General features: G+C 47.0%; 1 protein-coding gene and 1 pseudogene across 2 annotated transcripts in view; one reads left to right on the top strand and one right to left on the bottom strand.

The window, feature by feature from the left end:
- LOC111966139 (rho-related GTP-binding protein Rho6-like) overlaps window positions 1–129 on the top strand; it is a 36,817-nt pseudogene extending 36,688 nt beyond the window's left edge.
- LOC111966138 (voltage-dependent L-type calcium channel subunit beta-4-like) overlaps window positions 1–8,368 on the bottom strand; it is a 10,484-nt gene extending 2,116 nt beyond the window's left edge. The window contains exons 1-11 of one of the 2 annotated variants that reach the window (XM_023990558.2): window positions 8,252–8,368; window positions 7,863–7,984; window positions 7,562–7,611; window positions 7,115–7,134; window positions 6,573–6,653; window positions 3,070–3,128; window positions 2,805–2,905; window positions 2,157–2,308; window positions 889–984; window positions 512–682; window positions 243–298 (exon numbers count right to left, since the gene is read on the bottom strand). In XM_023990558.2, coding sequence (XP_023846326.2) covers window positions 269–298; window positions 512–682; window positions 889–984; window positions 2,157–2,308; window positions 2,805–2,905; window positions 3,070–3,128; window positions 6,573–6,653; window positions 7,115–7,134; window positions 7,562–7,611; window positions 7,863–7,897 — 795 coding nt within the window. In that variant the 5' untranslated portion in view covers window positions 7,898–7,984; window positions 8,252–8,368 and the 3' untranslated portion in view covers window positions 243–268. Of the gene's footprint in view, window positions 1–242; window positions 299–511; window positions 683–888; window positions 985–2,156; window positions 2,309–2,804; window positions 2,906–3,069; window positions 3,129–6,572; window positions 6,654–7,114; window positions 7,135–7,561; window positions 7,612–7,862; window positions 7,985–8,251 lie in introns of those variants that run through there. The other variant, XM_070444587.1, reaches the window with a different exon arrangement.
- Between the last annotated feature and the right edge of the window lie 3,193 nt (window positions 8,369–11,561).

The following is an 11,561-nucleotide window of genomic DNA, read 5'->3' as shown; positions in this document are numbered from 1 at the left end:
CCCTGTCCCCCTGTTGCCCTCCTTCCCTCTCTCCAGGATAGAGAGGGGCTGGCCTGTGGAGATGGTGCCTATCCAGGCAGGAATTCCTTGCCAACGCCTGGTCCCCCTGTGACCCCCGGTGACCTCTAAACTCTGACCCCTTACATCTGACCCACAGCAGTGGCTGTTCCTTATAGAACCAAATAGAATAGAATAGAACAGAGAAACGGGTTAGGGAGGGATAGTGAGGGGGTCCTACTCACCCAGACCTGTGGTAGCTAGGGAGTGATCATTCTATTAACTCTTGAGTCTCGGAGAACTGCAAACACAGAAAGACAAGGATGAATGAGAGAATATCTAGCAGCAGAAGGACCACAGGTCCAGGAACAGATTATTTGGTGGCGTTCAAGTACTTATTTTTTCCCCGTTACAGTCGCTCTGCACAATTGACAATCTCAGGAAGCACATGAATAAGATGCACAGCACAACCTGGAACTATTGGTCATCACACACCATGCTGAGAGGAGCTCACCTGTTGGCTGGAGTTAGCGGAGGGCGGGGTGACCACGCTCTGGTCCAATAGGGGGTTGAGGGGGGCGGAGCAGGGCAGGTGAGTGGCGCGCCAGTAGATGTCCAGGTACTCTGCCAGGTGTTCACATGCATCCTCCAGCTGGTTCTCATCCAGGATCACATCAAACATCTCCTGAGAGATGAGATAGATGTTAACGCAATGTCAAAAACGCAATTCAAATTACCACTACTGTCTTGTATCTAAATGGTAAGCCTCAAGGGAATGCTGTTAACACCCTTATCAGCTGAGTGTAAGCCTACCATTATGGTGGACAGACAGAGTAACGTAGATTGTTGTACAATGGAAATAAAAGTATTAGTATTATTTTCATTACATACGGGTGGACACTGTGCTAGTTTGTCCCCTGCCATCATCTGTACATTGAGGTGTTTACTTTGAGATTTCCCCCGAGATTTAATGAGTCTCTGAAGAACCTGGGAGAGAAGAGAAAATAATGAACTTGCTTGCTGACTTGCTGGCTGGCTGACTGACTAACTGGCCGGCTGAATGACTGACTGGCCGGCTGAATGACTGACTGGCCGGCTGAATGACTGACTGACTGGCTGGCTGACTGACTGACTGGCTGGCTGACTGACTATATGGCTGGCTGGCTGAATGACTGACTGGCTGACTAACTGCCTGGGCGAATGACATAACTGATTGACTGACTGACTGGGCTGGCTGAATGACTGGCTGGCAGGCTGGCTGACTACTGGCTGGCTTAATGACTATATGGCTGGCTGACTGACTGACTGACTAACTGGCTGGCTGGCTGAATGACTAACTGATTGACTGACTAACTGGCTGGCTGGCTGAATGACTAACTGTTGACTGGCTGCTGAATGATGGCTGGCAGGCTGGCTGACTAACTGGCTGGCTTAATGACTGACTGGATGGATAACTGGCTGACTGGCTGGCTGGCTAACTGCTTGGCTGAATGACTGGCTGGATGGATAACTGGCTGACTGGCTGGCTGAGTAACTGCCTGGCTGAATGACTGGCTGGATGGATAACTGGCTGGCTGGCTGACTAACTGGCTGGCTGAATGACTGACTGACTGACTGGCTGGCTGGCTGACCTGACTATATGGCTGGCTGGCTGATGACTGACTGACTGGCTGGCTCGCTGACTGACTGGCTGGCTGACTGACTATATGGCTGGCTGGCTGAATGACTGACTGACTGACTGACTGACTGGCTGGCTCGCTGACTGACTGCTGGCTGACTCTAACTGGCTGACTGGCTGGCTGGCTGACTGACTGATTGGCTGGCTGGCTGAATGCACTACTGACTGACTGACTGACTGGCTGGCTTCGCTGACTGACTCGCTGGCTGACTGACTATATGGTTGGCTGGCTGAATGACTGACTGACTGACTGGTTGGCTGGCTCGCTGACTGACTGGTTGGCTGACTAACTGGCTAACTGACTGCCCTGACTGACTGACTGGTTGGCTGACTGACTGACTGGCTGAATGACTGACTGCCCTGACTGACTGGTTGGCTGGCTGACTGACTGGCTGAATGACTGACTGCCTGACTGCCTGGCTGGCTGACTAACTGGCTGACTGGCTGACTGACCGTGTGCTGGTAGTGGATCAGTCCTTACCTTTGGAGAGGACACCTTAACGTAAATGATGATAGGAGCCAGGGATGTTTTGAGGAGCTGTGCTGGGTGGTTGATCGTGTCTGCGTCCAGAACTACGAGCTGTAGAGTCTTAGCCAGCTCAAAAATCCTCTCAATCTCACTCTGGACCTCAGCTACCACCCCAACACACAGAGAGACAGAGAGAGAGAGAGAGAGAGGGCTGAGTACAGAGAAAGTGTGATCTGTCCTGATTTACAGATGTTGGAACTTAATTCGAGACAGTTTGTTACAGCAGGAAAATAATCCTAAAGCAACAGGAAATGTGAATTATTATGTGGATTATAATTTATGGCCATTTTTCTAGGGGTTGATGAATATTTCATAAGGGAAAATCAAGCCTGAAATATCAAAGTGGAAATTACAAACTTCAGAAGCCATTTTAAATCTCAAATACACTACAAGTTTTACATTTCCTTATTGCACGAAAGTTCTGCAACAGTGTGATCAAATTAAGATTCTACATCTGTAGTACATCTATCAACATAGGAGTCTAAACCATGTACTCAGGACTGACAGAGGGTTATTACACACCCTAAATGAAGATTAAAAACAAACAAGTGTCTACATTAAAGATGTTGAGGGCTGCAGGACAAGTCCTCCTGTACTTACCAAGACTGGAGCGTGTGTTGGACCTCTCCATGATAGCTTTCTTGTTCAATACAGACCTTTTGGCCAATGACAGATCAGCAGTCACCCGCGTGATAGAGATTCTAAAAACATAGATAGTTAGATAGATGGATGGATGGATTTTTTTTTTTGACAATATAAGAACACAATTCCAGCCAGACAAGCGGATACACTGCATTCAAAATCATAAAGGATTTTTACAAAACAGTTGTAACACTTATTCCATAGTGGTTCTGGCTGTACCCACCTTCCATCAAACCTGTGTTTCAGGAAGTCAAACAGGGCCTTCTGCATCATGTCTGTTACCTGGGAGACAAAGGGGAGTGTGATGATTGGTTAGGAACAGAGAGAACACTGACCCCTGAATATGAATCTTTCTCTCTCTCTCTCTCTCTCTCTCTCTCTCTCTCTCTCTCTCTCTCTCTCTCTCTCTCTCTCTCTCTCTCTCTCTCCTTCTCTCTCTCTCTCTCTCCCTGTCTCCCCTCTCCTGTCACCCTGCCCCCCCTCTCTCTAGCTTCTCCTGTCAGGTATGTTAGTCTGACAGGCTGTGGAGCTTAGAGAGAGATGTTAGTCTGACAGGCTGTGGAGCTTAGAGAGAGATGTTAGTCTGACAGGCTGTGGAGCTTAGAGAAGAGATGTTAGTCTGACAGTGCTGTGGAGCTTAGAGAGAGATGTTAGTCTGACAGTCTGTGGAGCTTTAGAGAGAGATGTTAGTCTGACAGTCTGTGGAGCTTAGAGAGAGATGTTAGTCTGACAGCTGTGGAGCTTAGAGAGAGATGTTAGTCTGACAGTCTGTGGAGCTTAGAGAGAGATGTTAGTCTGACAGTCTGTGGAGCTTAGAGAGAGATGTTAGTCTGACAGTCTGTGGAGCTTAGAGAGAGATGTTAGTCTGACAGTCTGTGAGCTTAGAGAGAGATGTTAGTCTGACAGTCTGGGGAGCTTAGAGAGAGATGTTAGTCTGACAGTCTGTGGAGCTTAGAGAGAGATGTTAGTCTGACAATCTGTGGAGCTTAGAGAGAGATGTTAGTCTGACAGGCTGTGGAGCTTAGAGAGAGATGTTAGTCTGACAGTCTGTGGAGCTTTGAGAGAAGAGTTGAGTCTGACAGTCTGTGGAGCTTAGAGAGAGATGTTAGTCTGACAGGCTGTGGAGCTTAGAGAGAGATGTTAGTCTGACAGTCTGTGGAGCTTAGAGAGAGAGATGTTAGTCTGACAGTCTGTGGAGCTTAGAGAGAGATGTTAGTCTGACAGGCTGTGGAGCTTAGAGAGAGATGTTAGTCTGAACGTCTGTGGAGCTTAGAGAGAGATTAGTCTGACAGTCTGTGGAGCTTAGAGAGAGATGTTAGTCTGACAGGCTGTGGAGCTTAGAGAGAGATGTTAGTCTGACAGTCTGTGGAGCTTAGAGAGAGATGTTAGTCTGACAGTTGTGGAGCTTAGAGAGAGATGTTAGTCTGACAGTCTGTGGAGCTTAGAGAGAGATGTTAGTCTGACAGTCTGTGAGCTTAGAGAGAGATGTTAGTCTGACAGGCTGTGGAGCTTAAGAGAGATGTTAGTCTGACAGTCTGTGGAGCTTAGAGAGAGATGTTAGTCTGACAGTCTGTGGAGCTTAGAGAGAGATGTTAGTCTGACAGTCTGTGGAGCTTAGAGAGAGATGTTAGTCTGACAGTCTGTGGAGCTTAGAGAGAGATGTTAGTCTGACAGTCTGTGGAGCTTAGAGAGAGATGTTAGTCTGACAGTCTGTGGACTTAGAGAGAGATGTTAGTCTGACCGTCTGTGGAGCTTAGAGAGAGATGTTAGTCTGAACAGTCTTGTGGAGCTTAGAGAGAGATGTTAGTCTGACAGGCTGTGGAGCTTAGAGAGAGATGTTAGTCTGACAGGCTGTGGAGCTTAGAGAGAGATGTTAGTCTGACAGTCTGTGGAGCTTAGAGAGAGATGTTAGTCTGACAGTCTGTGGAGCTTAGAGAGAAGATGTTAGTCTGACAGGCTGTGGAGCTTAGAGAGAGATGTTAGTCTGACAGCTGTTGGAGCTTAGAGAGAGATGTTAGTCTGACAGTCTGTGGAGCTTAGAGAGAGATGTTAGTCTGACAGGCTGTGGAGCTTAGAGAGAGATGTTAGTCTGACAGGCTGTGGAGCTTAGAGAGAGATGTTAGTCTGACAGCTGTGGAGCTTAGAGAGAGATGTTAGTCTGACAGTCTGTGGAGCTTAGAGAGAGATGTTAGTCTGACAGGCTGTGGAGCTTAGAGAGAGATGTTAGTCTTGACAGGCTGTGGAGCTTAGAGAGAGATGTTAGTCTGACAGTCTGTGGAGCTTAGAGAGAGATGTTAGTCTGACAGGCTGTGGAGCTTAAGAGAATGTTAGTCTGACAGGTCTGTGAGCTTAGAGAGAGAGAATGTTAGTCTGACAGTCTGTGGAGCTTAGAGAGAGATGTTAGTCTGACAGGCTGTGGAGCTTAGAGAGAGAATTAGTCTGACAGTCTGTGGAGCTTAGAGAGAGATGTTAGTCTGACAGGCTGTGGAGCTTGAGAGAGATGTTAGTCTGACAGTCTGTGGAGCTTAGAGAGAGATGTTAGTCTGACAGGCTGTGGAGCTTAGAGAGAGATGTTAGTCTGACAGGCTGGGGAGCTTAGAGAGAGATGTTAGTCTGACAGGCTGTGGAGCTTAGAGAGAGATGTTAGTCTGACAGTCTGTGGAGCTTAGAGAGAGATGTTAGGCTGACAGGTCTGTGGAGCTTAGAGAGAGATGTTAGTCTGACAGTCTGTGGAGCTTAGAGAGAGATGTTAGTCTGACAGCTGTGGAGCTTAGAGAGAGATGTTAGTCTGACAGTTGCTGTGGAGCTTAGAGAGAAGAATGTTAGTCTGACAGGCTGTGGGACTTAGAGAGAGATGTTAGTCTGACAGTCTGTGGAGCTTAGAGAGAGATGTTAGTCTGACAGTCTGTGGAGCTTAGAGAGAGATGTTAGTCTGAATGGCTGTGGCAGTGGAGCTTAGAAAGAGATGGAAAATGAATGTCTTGTGATACAGCCAAGCACTCCTCCTGCTTCTGCTGTCTCTGGGAGAGAGTGAGAGTGAGAGAGTCAGAGAGTCAGAGAGAGGCTGATGTATGCCTCTGGAGCATCCACAAAACACATTTCACCAGAGAAATGCATAAATATTTCATAGACACACAAAACAAACTGCTTGTCTCTCAGTCTGCATCCACACAGGAGAGAGAGAGAGAGAGAAAATGTTGAAGCATGGAGAGATTTGATAAAATTATAAGCCTTATTGTTGTGCAGATTTGTTTGTTGGGCTAAGAAGCTCAATACAATCACATTGATGACAGTATCATCTTATATCCCATTCCTGACATAACCTACACATCATCTACTCTATATATTGTGCATGTACATCAGGCTGGGATTGTGAGTGGGCAGTACATTATCTTACTGTATCATAATGTAGTGTCATTTTGGCTCCCGAGTGGCGCGGTGGTCTAAGGCACTGCATTTCAGTGCTTGAGGTGTCACTACAGACACCCTGGTTCGAATCCAGGCTGTATCACAACTGGCCGTGATTGGGAGTCCCATAGGGCGGCGCACAATTGGCCCAGTGTCGTCCGGGTTTGGCCAGTGTAGGCCGTCATTGTAAATAAGAATTTGTTCTTAACTGACTTGCCTAGTTACATTTAATTTAATAAAACATCTATGGGCTTGGCCCAAGCTTAATGGGTCAAGGAAGGTGTGGTGCGTGTGTGTGCGCATCGACCAGCCTCTCACCTCATAGCCTTTCAGAGAGGGCCCCACCAACACCACCGGCCTCATGGAAGGAACAACATCATACGGTGGGAGATGCTCTGTCTGCAGGGGAGACACACACTGGGCTTGAAACGGGCCAACACACACTGAACTTGGAACGGGCCAACACACACTGGGCTTGGAATGGGCCAACACACACTGGACTTGGAATGGGCCAACACACACTGGACTTGGAACGGGCCAACACACACTGGACTTGGAATGGGCCAACACACACTGGACTTGGAAAGGGCCAACACACACTGGACTTGGAATGGGCCAACACACACTTTGGAGCATAACTAGAACCTTGAGTTTTACTAGGTTTTTAGTAAGGCCCTGGTCAGATCATGTAGTTAGGGATAACTCTGGGCCCTAAGCGTAACCCTCCAGTCATTGAGATTAGAATCTACCAGTGTCATCAAATAAGAGCAAAACAGTTCGAAGTAGAGAGTATTTTATGACACAGCTATTCTTAATTCTAGCTCTGATACATAGTAGAATAATCTGCATTACAAACATACCTGCTTTTGCTTCTGTTTGGCTTGTAAAAACAAGAGAAAACACATTTAGCATGAAAGCTAATATGGAAGTCTATGGAGAGCAGATGGTGTAGTGTCTGAAGACAGGATATCCTGTCGCAACCTTCCAGACCCTTTTGTATTCATCCAGTACAATGCAACAACACTGTCAGAGTTGGAATCAGATTTTCAGCATCCTTCCTGAATTGACTCAATGGAAATGGAGTTGACCTCAACTCTGAATGCTGTGCATTTGGTTGATTGCTCTGAGTTTTAGGCTGGGTGTCTGTAAAGCACTTTGTGACAACTGCTGATGTAAAAAGAGCTCTACAAAATAAATGCGATTGATTGATTGATTATGGATAAACATGCTTTGCTACATAATGAAAAGCGATTGATTCTGGTATGAGGGAGAAGGAGGAGGTCAGTCACCCAACAGCAGTCACTCACCTGCACTAGGTGGTGTGGATCTCCAGCCCGACGATGAGTTCGCCGCTTTCCTGTAGRACAACAACATGGTGCCGATGAGCAAGACGAGGATTCAAGGACTATACAAGTCCCTTACCTCTCCTTGAATCATCTCCTTGAATCCTCCCCTTGCATCCTTATGATACTCAAGGAATCGTTTACATGTCCTTGTTGAAGTTTTGAGGAGGCAGGGAGAGGATTGTAGAAGACGACACAAGGAATAGAGGAAAGACTACTGAGAAAGAGACTCTGGATGTAGCAGGGAGAGACGATGAACCCTGACCTCTGGGCCTGTTTCTGTTCCTGTTTGATCCGCATGGCCTCCAGTTTCACCGGGCTGGGGATGAAAGTTATGTCTGCCCCTTCCTTCACCAGCCGACCAATCCACCAGTCATTGCTGTATTTCTGCAAAGAGACAAAAATGGATTCCAGTCAAGTCAAAATGAAACTGTTGTCRCTGCTGTTTCAACAATATGGCAGCAAATTCTTAGTAACCGCCGTGATAGAGATGCCTGTGGTTGTCATGGCCATACATATTGTGAATGTGTAAGGACTGGGTTACAATAGCTACTGTTTAGGTTAACTGTAACAACTAAAGAAATGTCCTTCTAGTGGCGATGGTGATGACGTGATAGTGATCGTTGATAATGACGCCTACTGAACTCCTCTCACCTCTTTTATGTGTAGAAAGTCTTTGGTTTCAAAGTTGATAGCAGCACCTTGGACAGGACAGTCCGCATCTAGAGCCCCACAGTAACTCACGTTGGTCTTCACTGCAAATGCTACGGGTTTTAACTGGGGAGGACAGGGAGATACATAAAACAGTGTTTACGAAAGGACGCAGTGACCTGACAATATCCCATCCTATGGGGGTTTCTCCTTGGCTCTCTGGACCTGACTAAACACTGCTTTATTTTTATATTCAACCTTTATTTTACCAGGTAAATTGCCTGAGAACACGTTCACATTTACAGATGTTGGATCTTAATTTGATCACTCTTTTGTTGCTGAGAATTGTCCGGCGCAAACTTGTAATCTATTCAAGGTTTTAAAAGGCTTCAAAAGTGAGTAATTTCCCATTTAAAATGTCCAACACTCATTATAATCCACATAATAATTCACAGTTCCTGTTGCTGCAGGATTATTTTCCTGCTGTAGCAAACTGGCTCAAATTAAGATCCCACATCTGTTCGACCTGAGGAATAGTTGCAGGGGAGAAAAGAGGTTGAAGAAGTGTTGCTCACCTTAGCTCTCTCCATCTACAGTTTGGCCTGATTAAACTCCTGTATACCAAAACTACTGACTCTTACCATGGCTCTCTCCAGCTGCAGTTTGGCCTGATTAAACTCCTGTATACCTAAACTACTGACTCTTACCTTGGCTCTCTCCATCTGCAGTTGGGTCTGGCGCTTGGCTTCAAGCGAATTAACTAACTAAACTCCTGACTCTACTAACCCTGGCTCTCTAGGCCTGACTATCGGGTGAAGGAGAGGTTGCCTTCTTTGGCTCTCTCTCTCAGCTGCAGTTGTGTCTGGCACTCGACTTCAAACCAGACTTATTCCTGACTAAGGGCTAGATGAAATCCATAGTGCTGATGATCAGCACTGTAGTGCGATTTAAACGTAAACGTAAAATCCAGATTGAGCTGAGATACTGTATGTAGCGTTTACTGTGAATGCAGTCTCCACGAACACGGGAGCGTTGGCTCTCTCCAACTGACTAGGGGTTAGAAGCCAGGTTACCTACCTTGGCTCTCTCCAACTGACTAGGGGTTAGAAGCCAGGTTACCTACCTTGGCTCTCTCCAACTGAACTAGGGGTTAGAAGCCAGGTTACCTACCTTGGCTCTCTCCAACTGACTAGGGGTTAGAAGCCAGGTTACCTACTTGGCTCTCTCCAACTGACTAGGGGTTAGAAGCCAGGTTACCTACCTTGGCTCTCTCCAACTGACTAGGGGTTAGAAGCCGGTTACCTACCTTGGCTCTCTCCAACTGACTAGGGGTTAGAAGCCAGGTTACCTACCTTGGCTCTCTCCAACTGACTAGGGGTTAGAAGCCAGGTTACCTACCTTGGCTCTCTCCAACTGACTAGGGGTTAGAAGCCAGGTTACCTACCTTGGCTCTCTCCAACTGCCTAGGGGTTAGAAGCCAGTTACCTACCTTGGCTCTCTCCACTGACTGGGGTTAGAAGCCAGGTTACCTACCTTGGCTCTCTCCACTGACTAGGGGTTAGAAGCCAGGTTACCTACCTTGGCTCTCTCCAACTGACTAGGGGTTAGAAGCCAGGTTACCTCTTGGCTCTCTCCACTGACTAGGGGTTAGAAGCCAGGTTACCTACCTTGGCTCTCTCCAACTGACTAGGGGTTAGAAGCCAGGCCTACCTTGCTCTCTCTCAACTGACTAGGGGTTAGAAGCCAGGTACCTTTGGCTCTCCACGATAGGGTTAGAAGCCAGGTTACCTACCTTGGCTCTCTCCACTGACTAGGGGTTAGAAGCCAGGTTACCTACCTTGGCTCTCTCCACTGACTAGGGGTTAGAAGCCAGGTTACCTACCTTGGCTCTCTCCAACGACTAGGGGTTAGAAGCCAGGTTACCTACCTTGGCTCTCTCCACTGACTAGGGTGTTAGAAGCCAGGTTACCTACCTTGGCTCTCTCCACTGACTAGGGGTTAGAAGCCAGGTTACCTACCTTGGCTCTCTCCAACTGACTAGGGGTTAGAAGCCAGGTTACCTACCTTGGCTCTCTCCACTGACTAGGGTTAGAAGCCAGGTTACCTACCTTGGCTCTCTCCAACTGACTGGGGTTAGAAGCCAGGTTACCCTACCTGGCTCTCTCCAGCTGCAGTTGGGCCTGGCGCTCGGCTTCAAGCCGAGACGCCTCTGGGTCGTCCTCCCAGGGAACACGTCGGAATCTGAGGGCTACTAGTGTAGGGAATCAGCTGAAACCCTAGAGAGAGAGAGGAGAGAGCAGAGAGATTTTAGAGAGAGAGAGAGAGAGAGAGAGAGAGAGAGAGAAGAGAGAGAGAGAGAGAGCGAGAGAGAAAAGAAGAAAGAGAGAAGAGAGAGAGAGAGAGAGAGAGAGGAGAGAGAGAGAGAGCGAGAGAGAGAGAGAGAGAGAGAGGAGAAGAGAGAGAGAGAGAGAGAGAGAGAGAGAGAGAGATAGAGAGAGAGAGAGAGAGAGAAGAGAGAGAGAGCGAGAGGAGAGAGAAGAGAGAGAGGAGAGAGGAGAGAGAAGAGAGAGAGAGAGGAAGAGAAAGAGAGGAGATGACGAGTAAGAGAGAGACGAGAGAGTAGCTGAGAGAACGAGAGAGAGATTGTAGAAGAAAGGGTGAGAAAGAAACAAGGTTACAAGAAATTACTGCTAAGACTCCATAGTTTTCAAGATAATCAACAAAAGATGATATCAGTCACTTGCTACTTGATCTAAAACACCTACTAAGGCCAAATCACGCTCTCAAGTAGCCCATTGCATCACTGAGTTGATAACCTGTCTGGCCTGCCTGGCCCCATGTGACCTGTCTGGCCTTGCCCTGGACCATGTGACCTGTCTGGCCTTGCCAAGGACCCATGTGACCTGTCTGGCCTTGGCCCTGGACCCATGTGACCTGTCTGGCTTTTACTTTCTTCTTCAACCACTTTGTTTTTGCATTATTTAAACCCAAATTGAACATGTTTCATTATTTATTTGAGACTAATAGATTTTTTATTGATGTATTATATTAAGTTAAAATAAGTGTTCATTCAGTATTGTTGTAATGTTCATTATTACAAAATATAATATAAAAATCGGGCCGATTAATCGGTATCGGCTTTTTTTGGTACTCCTCCAATAATCGGTATCGGTATCAGCGTTGAAAAATCCTGATGGTCCGACCTCTATGTGCATAGATGATATGATGGTGCATTGATGATGTGATGTGCATAATGGTGTGATGGTATAATGGTGTGATGGTGCATAGATACTCTCTCAACAACACCAACGGG

This window comes from Salvelinus sp. IW2-2015, linkage group LG7 (genome assembly GCF_002910315.2).
Source record: "Salvelinus sp. IW2-2015 linkage group LG7, ASM291031v2, whole genome shotgun sequence".
Classification (NCBI taxonomy): domain Eukaryota; kingdom Metazoa; phylum Chordata; class Actinopteri; order Salmoniformes; family Salmonidae; genus Salvelinus; species Salvelinus sp. IW2-2015.
This window is presented reverse-complemented; position numbering and strand designations above follow the sequence as displayed.